Genomic DNA, 19,862 nt, shown 5'->3' with positions numbered 1-19,862 from the left:
TCCTCTCTCCTCTCATTCAGAATGGAGACAGATCTCTCCTCCTCTCTCCTCTCATTCAGAATGGAGACAGATCTCTCCTCCTCTCTCCTCTCATTCAGACTGGAGGCAGCACAGTTCCTCTGTTCTGTATTATAGTGAATAGAATGCCATCCATCCATAAGTTGAGCGTTGTTTCCTTAGCCAGCAGTCCTGTGCTTCCACTTGCTCTTTGTGTTCCAGGATGGGTTTCTGTGGAAAGACTTAGTGACCACTGCTAATGTAATAAATAGCTCTATAAATACATCTGGATTGATTGATTGAGTTACTGCTAATGGTAGCGACTAGTGGTGTCTGGCTCTCCAACAGTGAGGACCGCTGTCTCTCCGATGTTACATTTGTGATGTCATAATCAGGGTGACCTATATCTTTATAGCACTGGTCTCAGGTGGTGGGTTCTCATATAATGTGTTCTGAGGAAAATCTCTCAATCGCTTGCTCATAAAGAGGACAATATCTCTCTCCGTCTCTCTCTTTCTTTATCCCCCCCCACACACACACACACACACACACAGGTCTCAGGTCTGATATCGTGCTATAGGAAGTGTGGACGTCAGAAGTAATAAATAACTCTCCCAGAATGCTTTGCTCCTGATCAGGGCTATACCTCACAGGAAGAACGCTCAGTCACAACCCTCCCAGAATGCTTTGCTCCTGATCAGGGCTATACCTCACAGGAAGAACGCTCAGTCACAACCCTCCCAGAATGCTTTGCTCCTGATCAGGGCTACACCTCACAGGAAGAACGCTCAGTCACAACGGTTATTCCGCCAGGGTCACATGAACTCAACCCACACACACACTCTCTAGGCCTATACACTGAGCTCCTACACCTGTTGCTACACTCTACAAATAAAACAACAACCCAGCGCAGGGTAAATAGTGGACACACGAGTAACACACATTTATTTTTTTATGCATCAGCAGGGAACTGACACATACAGGGGAGGTCATAAACAGGTGAGTGAGTCCAGTTGAGCCCAATATCGCTGATGTGCGTGACAAGGGAAGGCAGGTGAGTGTAATAGTGCGTAATGCAGGGCAGCCTGGCACCCTCAGGGGGAGGGAAGAGCGGGAGCAGACATGACAGGTGTTCTAAAACTTTTGACTAGTATATTTACAAAATATATATATATGGGGGATTGGAAATTCTGCAGACAAATACATTGATAGAAGCCACAATATATCTGCCTACCCCCTAAAAAAACAAAACATGTTTGGGTAATCCAAAGGCATGGCATATTGGGGGCGTGGCTTTCAGATAGTAGTTTTTGGCTACCCGTGAGTGTAAATGTCATTCGCACTTTTTTCATGTTAAGTTTTTACACTGCAAATTCAAATGTTCCTTCAATATTGTTGCACATGACATATTTTATATAAAAGGTATAACAGTATTATTTAAACATTATAACAAAGTGGAAACTATCTCAACATTGAGATATACATAGGCACTTAATGGAACTCGTACTCTTGTGTAAACTTCATTAAAACTACAATAAGGATAGGGGGCAGTATTTTCACGTCCGGATGAAAAGCGTGTCCAAAGTAAACTGCCTGCTACTCAGGCCCAGAAGCTAAGATATGCATATTATTAGTATTGGATATAGTATTAGTATAGTATTTGGATAGAAAACCCTCTGAAGTTTCTAAAACTGTTTGAATCATGTCTGTGAGTACAACAGAACTTATGTAGCAGGCGACACCCCGAGGACAAACCATTCAGATTTTTTTTATTTTTGGTCACTCTCTTTTCAATGAGATTTCATTGGGAATCCAGATTTCTAAGGGACCTTCTTGCAGTTCCTATTGCTTCCACTGGATGTCAACAGTCTTTAGAAATTGGTTGAGGTTTTTCCTTTGAGAAAAAAAGAAGTAGCCCTGTTCAGAACGAGGGTAGAGAGAAGTGTACTCTTGGTTAGAGGCGCGTGACCTGAAAGCTCGCTACACGTTGTTTTCCTCCGGTATTGAACACAGTTTATCCCGTCTGAAATGTTATCGATTATTTACCTTAAAAAAGACATAATAAATCAATATAAATATATAATATATAATATATAAGTTCTACTATAATATATATATATATATATATATAATATAAATAAATAAAATTGTATTAGGAAAAGTTCTTTGAAATGTTTGGACAAAGATTACAGGTAACTTATGAGATATTTTCTAGTCATGTTGCGCGAGTTGGAACCAGTGTTTTTCTGGATCAAACGCCCCAAATAAATGGACATTTTGGATATATATCGACGGAATTAATAGAACAAAAGGACCATTTGTGATGTTTATGGGACATATTGGAGTGCCAACAAAAGAAGCTCGTCAAAGGGAAGGCATGAATGATATTATTATTTCTGCGTTTTGTGTCACGCCTGCAGGGTTGAAATATGATTGTCTGTGTTTGTTTGCGGAGGTTCTATACTCAGATAATCGCAACAAACACACACACACACACACACACACATCCATCCAGGTACTCACTTGTGTCCGAGGTGTTTGAGGAAGTATCCCAGGACTTTGAGAGCCTGGACTCTGATGTTCTCACTGTTAGAGGCTAGGAGTTTACAGATCACCCTGGAACACACAAACACAGTCAGACAGGCAAGGATAGGTTCCCCCATGTTGATAGGTTCCCCATGTTGATAGGTTCCCCATGTTGATAGGTCCCCCATGTTGATAGGTTCCCCCATATTGATAGGTTCCCCAATGTTGATAGGTTCCCCCATGTTGATAGGTTCCCCATGTTGATAGGTTCCCCATATTGATAGATTCCCCCATATTGATAGGTTCCCCCATATTGATAGGTTCCCCCATGTTGATAGGTTCCCCCATATTGATAGGTTCCTCCATATTGATAGGTTCCCCATGTTGATAGGTTCCCCCATATTGATAGGTTCCCCCATGTTGATAGGTTCCCCATGTTGATAGGTTCCCCATATTGATAGGTTCCCCCATGTTGATAGGTTCCCCCATGTTGATAGGTTTCCCCATGTTGATAGGGTTCCCCATGTTGATAGGTTCCCCCATGTTGATAGGTTTCCCCATGTTGATAGGATTCCCCATGTTGATAGGTTCCCCCATGTTGATTAGTTGATAGGTTCCCCCATGTTGATAGGTTGATAGGTTTCCCCATGTTGATAGGTTCCCCCATGTAGATAGGTTTCCCCATGTTGATAGGTTGATAGGTTTCCCCATGTTGATAGGTTCCCCCATGTTGATAGGTTCCCCCATGTTGATAGGTTCCCCAATGTTGATAGGTTCCCCCATGTTGATAGGTTCCCCCATGTAGATAGGTTCCCCCATGTTGATAGGTTCCCCCATGTTGATAGGTTTCCCCATGTTGATAGGTTGATAGGTTTCCCCATGTTGATAGGTTTCCCCATGTTGATAGGTTCCCCCGTGTTGATAGGTTCCCCAATGTTGATAGGTTCCCCCATGTTGATAGGTTCCCCCATGTAGATAGGTTCCCCCATATTGATAGGTTCCCCCATGTTGATAGGTTGATAGGTTTCCCCATGTTGATAGGTTCCCCCATGTTGATAGGTTCCCCCATGTTGATAGGTTCCCCTATGTAGATAGGTTCCCCCATGTTGATAGGTTGATAGGTTTCCCCATGTTGATAGGTTGATAGGTTTCCCCATGTTGATAGGTTCCCCCATGTTGATAGGTTCCCCCATGTTGATAGGTTCCCCCATGTTGATAGGTTCCCCCATGTTGATAGGTTCCCCATGTTGATAGGTTCCCCATGTTGATAGGTTGATAGGTTTCCCCATGTTGATAGGTTGATAGGTTTCCCCATGTTGATAGGTTGATAGGTTCCCCATGTTGATAGGTTCCCCCATGTTGATAGGTTTCCCCATGTTGATAGGTTCCCCCATGTTGATAGGTTTCCCCATGTTGATAGGTTCCCCATGTTGATAGGTTTCCCCATGTTGATAGGTTGATAGGTTTCCCCATGTTGATAGGTTGATAGGTTTCCCCATGTTGATAGGTTGATAGGTTCCCCATGTTGATAGGTTCCCCCATGCTGATAGGTTGATAGGTTCCCCATGTTGATAGGTTCCCCCATGTTGATAGGTTTCCCCATGTAGATAGGTTCCCCCATGTTGATAGGTTCCCCCATGTTGATAGGTTTCCCCATGTTGATAGGTTCCCCATGTTGATAGGTTCCCCATGTTGATAGGTTGATAGGTTTCCCCATGTTGATAGGTTGATAGGTTTCCCCATGTTGATAGGTTGATAGGTTCCCCATGTTGATAGGTTCCCCCATGCTGATAGGTTGATAGGTTCCCCATGTTGATAGGTTCCCCATGTTGATAGGTTCCCCCATGTTGATAGGTTTCCCCATGTTGATAGGTTCCCCATGTTGATAGGTTCCCCATGTTGATAGGTTTCCCCATGTTGATAGGTTCCCCCATGTTGATAGGTTCCCCCATGTTGATAGGTTCCCCCATGTAGATAGGTTCCCCCATGTTGATAGGTTGATAGGTTTCCCCATGTTGATAGGTTGATAGGTTTCCCCATGTTGATAGGTTCCCCCATGTTGATAGGTTCCCCCATGTTGATAGGTTCCCCCATGTTGATAGGTTTCCCCATGTTGATAGGTTCCCCATGTTGATAGGTTCCCCATGTTGATAGGTTCCCCATGTTGATAGGTTGATAGGTTTCCCCATGTTGATAGGTTGATAGGTTCCCCATGTTGATAGGTTCCCCCATGTTGATAGGTTCCCCCATGTTGATAGGTTCCCCCATGTTGATAGGTTTCCCCATGTTGATAGGTTCCCCATGTTGATAGGTTCCCCATGTTGATAGGTTTCCCCATGTTGATAGGGATAGGTTTCCCCATGTTGATAGGTTGATAGGTTCCCCATGTTGATAGGTTGTTCCCCCATGTTGATAGGTTGATAGGTTCCCCATGTTGATAGGTTCCCCCATGTTGATAGGTTTCCCCATGTTGATAGGTTCCCCATGTTGATAGGTTCCCCATGTAGATAGGTTTCCCCATGTTGATAGGTTCCCCATGTTGATAGGTTCCCCATGTTGATAGGTTGATAGGTTCCCCATGTTGATAGGTTCCCCATGTTGATAGGTTCCCCCATGTTGATAGGTTCCCCATGTTGATAGGTTCCCCATGTTGATAGGTTTCCCCATGTTGATAGGTTTCCCCATGTTGATAGGTTTCCCCATGTTGATAGGTTCCCCATGTTGATAGGTTCCCCATGTTGATAGGTTCCCCATGTTGATAGGTTCCCCCATGTTGATAGGTTCCCCCATGTTGATAGGTTCCCCCATGTTGATAGGTTCCCCATGTTGATAGGTTCCCCATGTTGATAGGTTCCCCCATGTTGATAGGTTTCCCCATGTTGATAGGTTCCCCCATGTTGATAGGTTTCCCCATGTTGATAGGTTCCCCCATGTTGCTACGTTTCCCCATGTTGACAGGTTCCCCCATGTTGATAGGTTCCCCATGTTGATAGGTTCCCCATGTTGATAGGTTCCCCCATGTTGATAGGTTCCCCCATGTTGATAGGTTTCCCCATGTTGATAGGTTCCCCATGTTGATAGGTTGATAGGTTTCCCCATGTTGACAGGTTGATAGGGTTCCCCATGTTGATAGGTTGATAGGTTCCCCCATGTTGATAGGTTTCCCCATGTTGATAGGTTCCCCCATGTTGATAGGTTTCCCCATGTTGATAGGTTCCCCATGTTGATAGGTTTCCCCATGTTGATAGGTTGATAGGTTTCCCCATGTTGATAGGTTCCCCCATGTTGATAGGTTCCCCCATGTTGATAGGTTTCCCCATGTTGATAGGTTCCCCCATGTTGATAGGTTTCCCCATGTTGATAGGTTGATAGGTTTCTCCATGTTGATAGGTTTCCCCATGTTGATAGGTTGATAGGTTTCCCCATGTTGATAGGTTCCCCCATGTTGATAGGTTTCCCCATGTTGATAGGTTTCCCCATGTTGATAGGTTTCCCCATGTTGATAGGTTCCCCATGTTGATAGGTTTCCCCATGTTGATAGGTTCCCCATGTTGACAGGTTCCCCCATGTTGCTAGGTTTCCCCATGTTGATAGGTTCCCCCATGTTGATAGGTTCCCCCATGTTGATAGGTTTCCCCATGTTGATAGGTTGATAGGTTTCCCCATGTTGATAGGTTTCCCCATGTTGATAGGTTGATAGGTTCCCCATGTTGATAGGTTCCCCCATGTTGATAGGTTCCCCATGTTGATAGGTTTCCCCATGTTGATAGGTTCCCCCATGTTGATAGGTTTCCCCATGTTGACAGGTTCCCCATGTTGATAGGTTCCCCATGTTGATAGGTTCCCCATGTTGATAGGTTCCCCCATGTTGATAGGTTGATAGGTTTCCCCATGTTGATAGGTTGATAGGTTCCCCCATGTTGATAGGTTGATAGGTTCCCCATGTTGATAGGTTCCCCCATGTTGATAGGTTCCCCATGTTGATAGGTTCCCCATGTTGATAGGTTCCCCATGTTGATAGGTTCCCCCATGTTGATAGGTTCCCCATGTTGATAGGTTCCCCATGTTGATAGGTTCCCCATGTTGATAGGTTCCCCATGTTGATAGGTTTCCCCATGTTGATAGGTTTCCCCATGTTGATAGGTTCCCCATGTTGATAGGTTCCCCCATGTTGATAGGTTCCCCCATGTTGATAGGTTCCCCATGTTGATAGGTTCCCCCATGTTGATAGGTTCCCCATGTTGATAGGTTGATAGGTTTCCCCATGTTGATAGGTTGATAGGTTCCCCCATGTTGATAGGTTCCCCCATGTTGATAGGTTTCCCCATGTTGATAGGTTCCCCATGTTGATAGGTTTCCCCATGTTGATAGGTTCCCCATGTTGATAGGTTCCCCATGTTGATAGGTTCCCCATGTTGATAGGTTGATAGGTTTCCCCATGTTGATAGGTTGATAGGTTCCCCCATGTTGATAGGTTGATAGGTTCCCCATGTTGATAGGTTCCCCCATGTTGATAGGTTCCCCCATGTTGATAGGTTCCCCCATGTTGATAGGTTTCCCCATGTTGATAGGTTCCCCATGTTGATAGGTTCCCCATGTTGATAGGTTTCCCCATGTTGATAGGTTCCCCCATGTTGATAGGTTCCCCATGTTGATAGGTTCCCCATGTTGATAGGTTCCCCATGTTGATAGGTTGATAGGTTTCCCCATGTTGATAGGTTGATAGGTTTCCCCATGTTGATAGGTTGATAGGTTCCCCATGTTGATAGGTTCCCCCATGCTGATAGGTTGATAGGTTCCCCATGTTGATAGGTTCCCCCATGTTGATAGGTTTCCCCATGTAGATAGGTTCCCCCATGTTGATAGGTTCCCCATGTTGATAGGTTTCCCCATGTTGATAGGTTCCCCATGTTGATAGGTTCCCCATGTTGATAGGTTGATACGTTTCCCCCATGTTGATAGGTTCCCCATGTTGATAGGTTGATAGGTTTCTCCATGTTGATAGGTTTCCCCATGTTGATAGGTTGATAGGTTTCCCCATGTTGATAGGTTCCCCCATGTTGATAGGTTCCCCCATGTTGATAGGTTCCCCATGTTGATAGGTTCCCCCATGTTGATAGGTTTCCCCATGTTGATAGGTTCCCCATGTTGATAGGTTCCCCATGTTGATAGGTTTCCCCATGTTGATAGGTTCCCCATGTTGATAGGTTCCCCATGTTGATAGGTTCCCCATGTTGATAGGTTCCCCCATGTTGATAGGTTTCCCCATGTTGATAGGTTCCCCCATGTTGATAGGTTCCCCCATGTTGCTACGTTTCCCCATGTTGACAGGTTCCCCCATGTTGATAGGTTTCCCCATGTTGATAGGGTTCCCCATGTTGATAGGTTGATAGGTTTCCCCATGTTGACAGGTTGATAGGTTTCTCCATGTTGACAGGTTGATAGGTTCCCCATGTTGATAGGTTGATAGGTTTCCCCATGTTGACAGGTTCCCCCATGTTGATAGGTTCCCCATGTTGATAGGTTTCCCCATGTTGATAGGTTCCCCCATGCTGATAGGTTGATAGGTTTCTCCATGTTGATAGGTTTCCCCATGTTGACAGGTTCCCCCATGTTGATAGGTTCCCCATGTTGATAGGTTTCCCCATGTTGATAGGTTCCCCCATGCTGATAGGTTGATAGGTTCCCCATGTTGATAGGTTTCCCCATGTTGATAGGTTTCCCCATGTTGATAGGTTCCCCCATGTTGATAGGTTTCCCCATGTTGATAGGTTCCCCCATGTTGATAGGTTTCCCCATGTTGACAGGTTCCCCATGTTGATAGGTTCCCCATGTTGATAGGTTTCCCCATGTTGATAGGTTCCCCATGTTGATAGGTTCCCCCATGTTGATAGGTTTCCCCATGTTGATAGGTTCCCCATGTTGATAGGTTCCCCATGTTGATAGGTTCCCCATGTTGATAGGTTGATAGGTTTCCCCATGTTGATAGGTTGATAGGTTTCCCCATGTTGATAGGTTGATAGGTTCCCCATGTTGATAGGTTCCCCATGCTGATGTTGATAGGTTCCCCATGTTGATAGGTTCCCCATGTTGATAGGTTTCCCCATGTTGATAGGTTCCCCATGTTGATAGGTTCCCCATGTTGATAGGTTCCCCATGTTGATAGGTTCCCCATGTTGATAGGTTTCCCCATGTTGTAGGTTGATAGGTTTCCCCATGTTGATAGGTTCCCCCATGTTGATAGGTTCCCCCATGTTGATAGGTTCCCCCATGTTGATAGGTTCCCCCATGTAGATAGGTTCCCCCATGTTGATAGGTTGATAGGTTTCCCCATGTTGATAGGTTGATAGGTTTCCCCATGTTGATAGGTTCCCCCATGTTGATAGGTTCCCCCATGTTGATAGGTTCCCCCATGTTGATAGGTTTCCCCATGTTGATAGGTTCCCCATGTTGATAGGTTCCCCATGTTGATAGGTTCCCCATGTTGATAGGTTGATAGGTTTCCCCATGTTGATAGGTTGATAGGTTTCCCCATGTTGATAGGTTGATAGGTTCCCCATGTTGATAGGTTCCCCCATGTTGATAGGTTCCCCCATGTTGATAGGTTCCCCCATGTTGATAGGTTTCCCCATGTTGATAGGTTCCCCATGTTGATAGGTTCCCCATGTTGATAGGTTTCCCCATGTTGATAGGTTCCCCCATGTTGATAGGTTCCCCATGTTGATAGGTTCCCCATGTTGATAGGTTCCCCATGTTGATAGGTTGATAGGTTTCCCCATGTTGATAGGTTGATAGGTTTCCCCATGTTGATAGGTTGATAGGTTCCCCATGTTGATAGGTTCCCCCATGCTGATAGGTTGATAGGTTCCCCATGTTGATAGGTTCCCCCATGTTGATAGGTTTCCCCATGTAGATAGGTTCCCCCATGTTGATAGGTTCCCCATGTTGATAGGTTTCCCCATGTTGATAGGTTCCCCATGTTGATAGGTTTCCCCATGTTGATAGGTTGATACGTTTCCCCATGTTGATAGGTTCCCCCATGTTGATAGGTTCCCCCATGTAGATAGGTTCCCCCATGTTGATAGGTTTCCCCATGTTGATAGGTTGATAGGTTTCCCCATGTTGATAGGTTCCCCCATGTTGATAGGTTCCCCCATGTTGATAGGTTCCCCCATGTTGATAGGTTTCCCCATGTTGATAGGTTCCCCCATGTTGATAGGTTCCCCATGTTGATAGGTTCCCCCATGTTGATAGGTTTCCCCATGTTGATAGGTTCCCCATGTTGATAGGTTCCCCATGTTGATAGGTTTCCCCATGTTGATAGGTTCCCCCATGTTGATAGGTTTCCCCATGTTGATAGGTCCCCATGTTGATAGGTTCCCCCATGTTGATAGGTTCCCCCATGTTGCTACGTTTCCCCATGTTGACAGGTTCCCCCATGTTGATAGGTTTCCCCATGTTGATAGGTTCCCCATGTTGATAGGTTGATAGGTTTCCCCCAGGTTGATAGGTTTCTCCATGTTGACAGGTTGATAGGTTCCCCATGTTGATAGGTTGATAGGTTTCCCCATGTTGACAGGTTCCCCCATGTTGATAGGTTCCCCATGTTGATAGGTTTCCCCATGTTGATAGGTTCCCCCATGCTGATAGGTTGATAGGTTTCCCCATGTTGATAGGTTTCCCCATGTTGATAGGTTCCCCATGTTGATAGGTTCCCCATGTTGATAGGTTTCCCCATGTTGATAGGTTCCCCATGTTGATAGGTTCCCCATGTTGATAGGTTTCCCCATGTTGATAGGTTTCCCCATGTTGATAGGTTCCCCATGTTGATAGGTTTCCCCATGTTGATAGGTTCCCCATGTTGATAGGTTCCCCCATGTTGATAGGTTCCCCCATGTTGATAGGTTTCCCCATGTTGATAGGTTTCCCCATGTTGACAGGTTCCCCATGTTGATAGGTTCCCCATGTTGATAGGTTCCCCATGTTGATAGGTTCCCCATGTTGATAGGTTCCCCCATGTTGATAGGTTGATAGGTTTCCCCATGTTGATAGGTTGATAGGTTCCCCCATGTTGATAGGTTTCCCCATGTTGATAGGTTGATAGGTTCCCCATGTTGATAGGTTCCCCATGTTGATAGGTTTCCCCATGTTGATAGGTTCCCCCATGTTGATAGGTTCCCCCATGTTGATAGGTTTCCCCATGTTGATAGGTTTCCCCATGTTGACAGGTTCCCCATGTTGATAGGTTCCCCATGTTGATAGGTTCCCCATGTTGATAGGTTCCCCATGTTGATACGGTTCCCCATGTTGATAGGTTGATAGGTTTCCCCATGTTGATAGGTTGATAGGTTCCCCATGTTGATAGGTTCCCCATGTTGATAGGTTCCCCATGTTGATAGGTTCCCCATGTTGACAGGTTCCCCATGTTGATAGGTTCCCCATGTTGATAGGTTCCCCCATGTTGATAGGTTCCCCATGTTGATAGGTTCCCCCATGTTGATAGGTTCCCCCATGTTGATAGGTTTCCCCATGTTGACAGGTTCCCCCATGTTGATAGGTTCCCCCATATTGATAGGTTCCCCCATGTTGATAGGTTCCCCATGTTGATAGGTTCCCCCATGTAGATAGGTTCCCCCATGTTGATAGGTTCCCCCATGTTGACAGGTTGATAGGTTTCTCCATGTTGATAGGTTCCCCCATGTTGATAGGTTTCTCCATGTTGATAGGTTGATAGGTTTCTCCATGTTGATAGGTTCCCCCATGTAGATAGGTTCCCCCATGTTGATAGGTTCCCCCATGTTGACAGGTTGATAGGTTTCTCCATGTTGATAGGTTCCCCCATGTTGATAGGTTTCTCCATGTTGATAGGTTGATAGGTTTCTCCATGTTGATAGGTTCCCCCATGTTGATAGGTTCCCCAATGTTGATAGGTTCCCCCATGTTGATAGGTTTCCCCATGTTGATAGGTTCCCCCATGTTGACAGGTTCCCCCATGTTGATAGGTTTCCCCATGTTGATAGGTTCCCCCATGTTGATAGGTTCCCCCATGTTGATAGGTTCCCCCATGTTGATAGGTTTCTCCATGTTGATAGGTTGATAGGTTTCCCCATGTTGATAGGTTGATAGGTTTCCCCATGTTGATAGGTTTCCCCATGTTGATAGGTTGACAGGTTCCCCCATGTTGATAGGTTGACAGGTTCCCCCATGTTGATAGGTTCCCCATGTTGATAGGTTTCCCCATGTTGATAGGTTCCCCCATGCTGATAGGTTGATAGGTTTCCCCATGTTGATAGGTTCCCCATGTTGATAGGTTTCCCCATGTTGATAGGTTTCCCCATGTTGATAGGTTCCCCCATGCTGATAGGTTGATAGGTTCCCCATGTTGATAGGTTCCCCATGTTGATAGGTTCCCCATGTTGATAGGTTCCCCATGTTGATAGGTTTCCCCATGTTGATAGGTTGATAGGTTTCCCCATATTGATAGGTTTCCCCATATTGATAGGTTCCCCCATGTTGATAGGTTCCCCCATGTTGATAGGTTCCCCATGTTGATAGGTTCCCCATATTGATAGGTTCCCCATGTTGATAGGTTCCCCCATATTGATAGGTTCCCCATGTTGATAGGTTCCCCATGTTGATAGGTTCCCCATGTTGATAGGTTTCCCCATGTTGACAGGTTCCCCATGTTGACAGGTTCCCCATGTTGACAGGTTCCCCATGTTGATAGGTTCCCCCATGTTGATAGGTTTCCCCATGTTGATAGGTTGATAGGTTCCCCCATGTTGATAGGTTTCCCCATGTTGATAGGTTTCCCCATGTTGATAGGTTCCCCCATGTTGATAGGTTCCCCCATGTTGATAGGTTCCCCATATTGATAGGTTCCCCATGTTGATAGGTTCCCCATGTTGATAGGTTCCCCATGTTGATAGGTTCCCCATGTTGATAGGTTCCCCATGTTGATAGGTTCCCCCATGTTGATAGGTTCCCCCATGTACCTGTAAGGACCTGTAATCTAAAATCTAAAATGTCTATCATGGCAGATGGACTCCAACTCAACCATTTTGGATAGGTGTGTGTTTGTTTGTGTTTGTGTTTGTATGTGTGTGTGTGTGTGTGTGTGTGTGTGTGTTTGTGTATACCGTATGCCGTTTCTCTGGTCGAAGGCTGGGATCATGGAGGCTGGGTGTTCTGACATCAGAGCCACCAACAACTGAAGAACATCATGGATATTATCATCCTGGAGGGATAGAAAGAGAGAGAGTGAGAGAGAGAGAAGGGGAGATGGGGAGAGAGAGAGAGACGGGGGGAGGAGAGAGAGAGGGGAGAGAAAGAGAGAGACGAGAGAGAGAGAGAGAGAGAGAGAGAGAGAGGAAAGAGTGGAGAGAAAGAAAGAGAGAGAGAGAGAGACAGAGAGAGAGGAAAGAGGGGAGAGAAAGAGAGAGAGGAAAGAGGGAGAGAGAGAGAGAGAGAGAGAGAGGAGAGAGAGGGAGAGAGAGAGAGAGAGAGAGAGAGAGAGAGAGAGAGAGAGAGAGAGAGAGGAAAGACAGAGACAGGAAAGAGGGGAGAAAGAAGTATCTGACAGCCTGTTCAGTAGAAATAGACTTTCATTTGGGACGTTTGTAAAGTTCCCCAGAACGTGGATATACTGTATGACCTCTGAGCTCACCAGCACTGGGCACGATATGGTGATGCTCAGAGCTGGTCAGACCAGTGCACCACTGCACTTCACAATGCTGTAGCCATGAGAGAATACTTGATGATAGTTAGTTATGACACACACAGACACACAGACACACACAGACACACACACCCACACAGACACACACACACACACACACACACACACACAGACACACACACCCACACAGACACACACACACACACAGACACACACACCCACACAGACACACACACACACACACACACACACAAACACAACAACACACACACAACACACACAGTAGAGTGTGAGTTTACCTCATGCATGGTGAGCAGGTAGTTCAGGATGCTTTGTAGCTCATCTTCCTTCACTCCCCGATCCTGGAAAACACACGGAGAGAGAGAGAGTGGTCAGAATACCTGACCCCTGTGACTGACCCAAACTTAAGGAAAGCTTTGACTATGTACAGACTATTCTTTATCCCTTTACACTTGTGTGTATAAGATAGTAGTTTTGGAATTGTTAGGTTAGATTACTCGTTGGTTACTACTGCATTGTTGGAACTAGAAGCACAAGCATTTCGCAACACTCGCATTAACATCTGCTAACCATGTGTATGTGACAAATACATTTGATTTGATTTGACTTAGTGAGCATAGCCTTGCTATTGAGAAAGGCCGCCGTAGGCAGACATGGCTCTCAAGAGAAGAAAGGCTATGTGCTCACTGCCCAAAAAATGAGGTGGAAACTGAGCTGCACTTCCTAACCGCCAAATCTATGACCATAATAGAGAGACATATTTCCACAGTGAAATTCCACAGTGTGCCATCACAGCAGCAAGATTTGTGACCTGTTGCCACAAGAAAAGGGCAACCAGTGAAGAACAAACACCATTGTAAATACAACCCATATTTATGCTTATTTATTTTCCCTTGTGTACTTTAACCATTTGTACATTGTTACAACACTGTACATATACAGTGGGGCAAAAAAGTATTTAGTCAGCCACCAATTGTGCAAGTTCTCCCACTTAAAAAGATGAGAGAGGCCTGTAATTTTTATCATAGGTACACTTCAACTATGACAGACAAAATTAGAAAAGAAAATCCAGACAATCACATTGTAGGATTTTTTATGAATTTATTTGCAAAAAAATGGAGGAAAATAAGTATCTGGTCAATAACAAAAGTTTATCTCAATACTTTGTTATATACCCTTTGTTGGCAATGGTCAAGAGGTCGAGAGAGAGAGAGAGAAAGAGAGAGAGAGAGAGAGAGAAGGGAGGAGAGAGAGAAAAAAGGGATGAGAGAGAGAGAGAAAAGAGAGAGAGAGAGAGAGAGAAAGAGAGAGAAAGAAGGGAGGAGAGAGAGAAAAAAGGGATGAGAGAGAGAGAGAAAGAGAGAGAGAGAGAGAGAAGGGAGGAGAGAGAGAAAAAAGGGATGAGAGAGAGAGAGAAAGAGAGAGAGAGAGAAAGAGAGAGAAAGAAGGGAGGAGAGAGAGAAAAAAGGGATGAGAGAGAGAGAAAAGAGAGAGAGAGAGAGAGAGAAGGGAGAGAGAGAGACAGAGGGATGAGAGAGACAGAGGGATAAGAGAGAGAAAGAGGGATGAGAGAGAGGGAAAGAAAGAGGGATGAGAGAGAGAGAAAGAGGGATGAGCGAGAGAGAGAAAGAGGGATGAGATAGAGAGAGAAAGAGGGATGAGAGCAAGGGACGATTCAGCGGAAACGATGACGGATAAGGCCAGAGGAGAGAAAGAGGGATGGAAACGGCTTTTAACAGATGAGAGGCACTGCTAGGCAACCACAATAAACGTTTCCTGTCAACAACACAAGCACAACAACAGCGCCGAGATGGAAGCTCACACACACACATATGCATGCACACACACACACACTTTCCGGAACGCTGGTCCATAATGCAATTCTCCACCTCTGATTACCCAGAAACCCCAAGGGGGCTTGGACATAAACAAACAAACAGACAAACAAGTAAACAAGTAGGGTCCCTGGAGGAACGAGGCATAGCTGGAGGAACGAGGCTCAGCTGGTAGAGCGAGCCTCAGCTGGAGGAACGAGGCTCAGCTGGAGGAACGAGGCTCAGCTGGTAGAGCGAGACTCAGCTGGTAGAGCGAGACTCAGCTGGTAGAGCGAGACTCAGCTGGAGGAACGAGGCATAGCTGGAGGAACGAGGCTCAGCTGGTAGAGCGAGGCTCAGCTGGTAGAGCGAGACTCAGCTGGAGGAACGAGGCTCAGCTGGAGGAACGAGGCTCAGCTGGTAGAGCGAGACTCAGCTGGAGGAACGAGGCTCAGCTGGAGGAACGAGGCTCAGCTGGTAGAGCGAGACTCAGCTGGAGGAACGAGGCTCAGCTGGTAGAACGAGGCTCAGCTGGAGGAACGAGGCTCAGCTGGAGGAACGAGGCTCAGCTGGTAGAGCGAGGCTCAGCTAGTAGAGCGAGGCTCAGCTGGAGGAACGAGGCTCAGCTGGAGGAACGAGGCTCAGCTGGAGGAACGAGGCACAGCTGGAGGAGTGAGGCTCAGCTAGAGGAGTGAGGCTCAGCTGGAGGAGTGAGGCTCAGCTGGAGGAACGAGGCTCAGCTGAAGGAATGAGGCTCAGCTGGAGGAACGAGGAGATTACAATCCCAGGGTTGTGAGTTTGATTCCCACGGGGAAACATTATGTAAATGTATGCAGTCACACTACATTGTAAGTTGCTCTGGATAAGAGAGTCTGCTAAATGAAAGTAACCATGAGAGCAGGGTTGCACATTTCTCTGAACTTTCAATACGTTCCAGTTGGAGAATTCCTGGAATTAGGATGGAATAAGCAGGAAATCATCTAACTGGGATTTCTGGAAAAGCAGCGAATTTATTGAAAGTTCCCGGAATTTTGCAACCCTAGGTGAGAGGAAACAGGAGTGAGGAGTGAGGGGAAAGAGGAGTGAGGGGAAAGAGGAGTGAGAGGTAGGAGGAGTGAGGGGAAAGAGGAGTGAGAGGTAGGAGGAGTGAGGGGAAAGAGGAGTGAGGGGAGGGAGGAGGGGAAAGAGGAGTGAGGGGAAAGAGGAGTGAGGGGAAAGAGGAGTGAGGGGAAAGAGGAGTGGGAGGAAAGAGGAGTGAGGGGAAAGAGGAGTGAGGGAAAAGAGGAGTGAGGGGAAAGAGGAGTGAGGGGAAAGAGGAGTGAGAGGAAAGAGGAGTGAGTGGAAAGAGGAGTGAGGGGAGGGAGGAGTGAGAGGATCAGGAGTGAAAGGTAAGAGGAGTGATGGGAAAGAGGAGTGAGAGGAAAGAGGAGTGAGTGGAAAGAGGAGTGAGGGGAAAGAGGAGTGAGAGGAAAGAGGAGTGATGGGAAAGAGGAGTGAGGGGAAAGAGGAGTGAGGGGAAAGAGGAGTGAGAGGAAAGAGGAGTGAGTGGAAAGAGGAGTGAGGGGAGGGAGGAGTGAGAGGAAAGAGGAGTGAGTGGAAAGAGGAGTGAGGGGAGGGAGGAGTGAGAGGATCAGGAGTGAGAGGTAAGAGGAGTGAGAGGAAAGAGGAGTGAGGGGAAAGAGGAGTGAGGGGAAAGAGGAGTGAGAGGAAAGAGGAGTGAGTGGAACGAGGAGTGAGGGGAGGGAGGAGTGAGAGGATCAGGAGTGAGAGGTAAGAGGAGTGAGGGGAAAGGGGAGTGAGGGGAAAGAGGAGTGAGGGGCAAGAGGAGTGAGAGGAAAGAGGAGTGAGTGGAAAGAGGAGTGAGGGGAGGGAGGAGTGAGAGGATCAGGAGTGAGAGGTAGAGGTAAGAGGAGTGAGGGGAAAGAGGAGTGAGGGGAAAGAGGAGTGAGAGGATCAGGAGTGAGAGGTAAGAGGAGTGAGGGGAAAGAGGAGTGAGAGGATCAGGAGTGAGAGGTAAGAGGAGTGAGGGGAAAGAGGAGTGAGGGGAAAGAGGAGTGAGAGGAAAGAGGAGTGAGAGGTAGGAGGAGTGAGGGGAAAGAGGAGTGAGGGGAAAGAGGAGTGGGGGAAAGAGGAGTGAGGGGAAAGAGGAGTGAGGGAAAAGAGGAGTGAGGGGAAAGAGGAGTGAGGGGAAAGAGGAGGAGAGGAAAGAGGAGTGAGTGGAAAGGAGTGAGGGGAGGAGGAGTGAGAGGATCAGGATGGGTAAGAGGAGTGATGGGAAAGAGGAGTGAGAGGAAAGAGGAGTGAGGGAAAGAGGAGTGAGGGGAAAGAGGAGTGAGAGGAAAGAGGAGTGATGGGAAAGAGGAGTGAGGGGAAAGAGGAGTGAGGGGAAAGAGGAGTGAGAGGAAAGAGGAGTGAGTGGAAAGAGGAGTGAGGGGAGGGAGGAGTGAGAGGAAAGAGGAGTGAGTGGAAAGTGGAGTGAGGGGAGGGAGGAGTGAGAGGATCAGGAGTGAGAGGTAAGAGGAGTGAGAGGAAAGAGGAGTGAGGGGAAAGAGGAGTGAGGGGAAAGAGGAGTGAGAGGAAAGAGGAGTGAGTGGAAAGAGGAGTGAGGGGAGGGAGGAGTGAGAGGATCAGGAGTGAGAGGTAAGAGGAGTGATGGGAAAGAGGAGTGAGAGGATCAGGAGTGAGAGGAAAGAGGAGTGAGGGGAAAGGGGAGTGAGGGGAAAGAGGAGTGAGGGGCAAGAGGAGTGAGAGGAAAGAGGAGTGAGTGGAAAGAGGAGTGAGGGGAAAGAGGAGTGAGGGGAAAGAGGAGTGGGAGGAAAGAGGAGTGAGGGGAAAGAGGAGTGAGGGGAAAGAGGAGTGAGAGGAAAAGAGGAGTGAGTGGAAAGAGGAGTGAGGGGAGGGAGGAGTGAGAGGATCAGGAGTGAAAGGTAAGAGGAGTGATGGGAAAGAGGAGTGAGAGGAAAGAGGAGTGAGTGGAAAGAGGAGTGAGGGGAAAGAGGAGTGAGAGGAAAGAGGAGTGATGGGAAAGAAGGGGAAAGAGGAGTGAGGGGAAAGAGGAGTGAGGGGAAAGAGGAGTGAGAGGAAAGAGGAGTGAGTGGAAAGAGGAGTGAGGGGAGGGAGGAGTGAGAGGAAAGAGGAGTGAGTGGAAAGAGGAGTGAGGGGAGGGAGGAGTGAGAGGATCAGGAGTGAGAGGTAAGAGGAGTGAGAGGAAAGAGGAGTGAGGGGAAAGAGGAGTGAGGGGAAAGAGGAGTGAGAGGAAAGAGGAGTGAGTGGAAAGAGGAGTGAGGGGAGGGAGGAGTGAGAGGATCAGGAGTGAGAGGTAAGAGGAGTGAGGGAAAGGGGAGTGAGGGGAAAGAGGAGTGAGGGGCAAGAGGAGTGAGAGGAAAGAGGAGTGAGTGGAAAGAGGAGTGAGGGGAGGGAGGAGTGAGAGGATCAGGAGTGAGAGGTAAGAGGAGTGAGGGGAAAGAGGAGTGAGGGGAAAGAGGAGTGAGAGGATCAGGAGTGAGAGGTAAGAGGAGTGAGGGGAAAGAGGAGTGAGAGGATCAGGAGTGAGAGGTAAGAGGAGTGAGGGGAAAGAGGAGTGAGGGGAAAGAGGAGTGAGAGGATCAGGAGTGAGAGGTAGGAGGAGTGAGGGGAAAGAGGCGTGAGGGGAAAGAGGAGTGAGAGGAAAGAGGAGTGAGAGGATCAGGAGTGAGAGGTAAGAGGAGTGAGGGGAAAGAGGAGTGAGAAGAAAGAGGAGTGAGAGGATCAGGAGTGAGAGGTAAGAGGAGTGAGAGGTAAGAGGAGTGAGGGGAAAGAGGAGTGAGGGGAAAGAGGAGTGAGAGGATCAGGAGTGAGAGGTAAGAGGAGTGAGGGGAAAGAGGAGTGAGGGGAAAGAGGAGTGAAGGGAAAGAGGAGTGAGGGGTGAGGGGAAAGAGGAGTGAGGGGAAAGAGGAGTGAGGGGAAAGAGGGTGAGGGGAAAGAGGGGTGAGGGGAAAGAGGAGTGAGGGGAAAGAGGGGTGAGGGGAAAGAGGGGTGAGGGGAAAGAGGAGTGAGGGGAAAGAGGAGTGAGGGGAAAGAGGAATGAGGGGAGAGAGGAGTGAGGGGAAAGAGGAGTGAGGTGAAAGAGGAATGAGGGGAAAGAGGAGTGAGAGGTAGGAGGAGTGAGGGGAAAGAGGCGTGAGGGGAGGGAGGATTGAGAGGTAGGAGGAGTGAGGGGAAAGAGGCGTGAGGGGAGGGAGGAGTGAGGGGAAGGAGGAGTGAGGGGAGGGAGGGAGGAGTGAGGGGAGAGGGGAGGAGGGAGTGAGGGGAAAGAGGCGTGAGAGGAGGGAGGAGTGAGAGGTAGGAGGAGTGAGGGGAAAGAGGCGTAAGGGGAGGGAGGCGTGAAAGGTAGGAGGAGTGAGGGGAAAGAGGCGTGAGGGGAGGGGGGCGTGAGGGGAAAGAGGCGTGAGGGGAAAGAGGAGTGAGGGGAAAGAGGCGTGAGGGGAAAGAGGAGTGAGAGGTAGGAGGAGTGAGGGGAAAGAGGCGTGAGGGGAAAGAGGCGTGAGGGGAAAAGACAAACATTTACTACACGTTTACTACACGTTTCTGTCCTGTATTGTTGTGATGTGTCTGTTTTGTCATCTATTTGATAATACACTGGCATCTTGAGAGGTCATCACTGTGAATAAGTATCTCTTCTTAATTTACTTATCTCTATAAAGAACATTTATATATTCATTTCAGAATGTGGTATGTATTTCAGTAACTTTACCTTGAGTATGAGTCGATACGGAACAGTATACTGTACTTAAGTATGTAGTGATGTTTTATGTGTGTAGTATATGCACTGAGTGTACAAAACATTA

General features: G+C 47.3%; 1 protein-coding gene across 1 annotated transcript in view; it reads right to left on the bottom strand.

Annotated features, from left to right (window-relative positions):
* Positions 1-19,862, bottom strand: part of LOC115126666 (neurobeachin-like) — a 182,957-nt gene that overhangs the window by 48,988 nt on the left and 114,107 nt on the right. The window contains exons 18-20 of the mRNA XM_065005054.1: positions 13,501-13,563; positions 12,663-12,760; positions 2,521-2,613 (exon numbers count right to left, since the gene is read on the bottom strand). Coding sequence (XP_064861126.1) covers positions 2,521-2,613; positions 12,663-12,760; positions 13,501-13,563 — 254 coding nt within the window. The remainder of the gene's footprint in view (positions 1-2,520; positions 2,614-12,662; positions 12,761-13,500; positions 13,564-19,862) is intronic.

The sequence above is a fragment of the Oncorhynchus nerka genome, linkage group LG19 (assembly GCF_034236695.1).
Source record: "Oncorhynchus nerka isolate Pitt River linkage group LG19, Oner_Uvic_2.0, whole genome shotgun sequence".
Taxonomy (NCBI): Eukaryota; Metazoa; Chordata; class Actinopteri; order Salmoniformes; family Salmonidae; genus Oncorhynchus; species Oncorhynchus nerka.
Note: the sequence above shows the minus strand (reverse complement) of the source record. Positions and strands in the feature narration are given on the sequence as shown.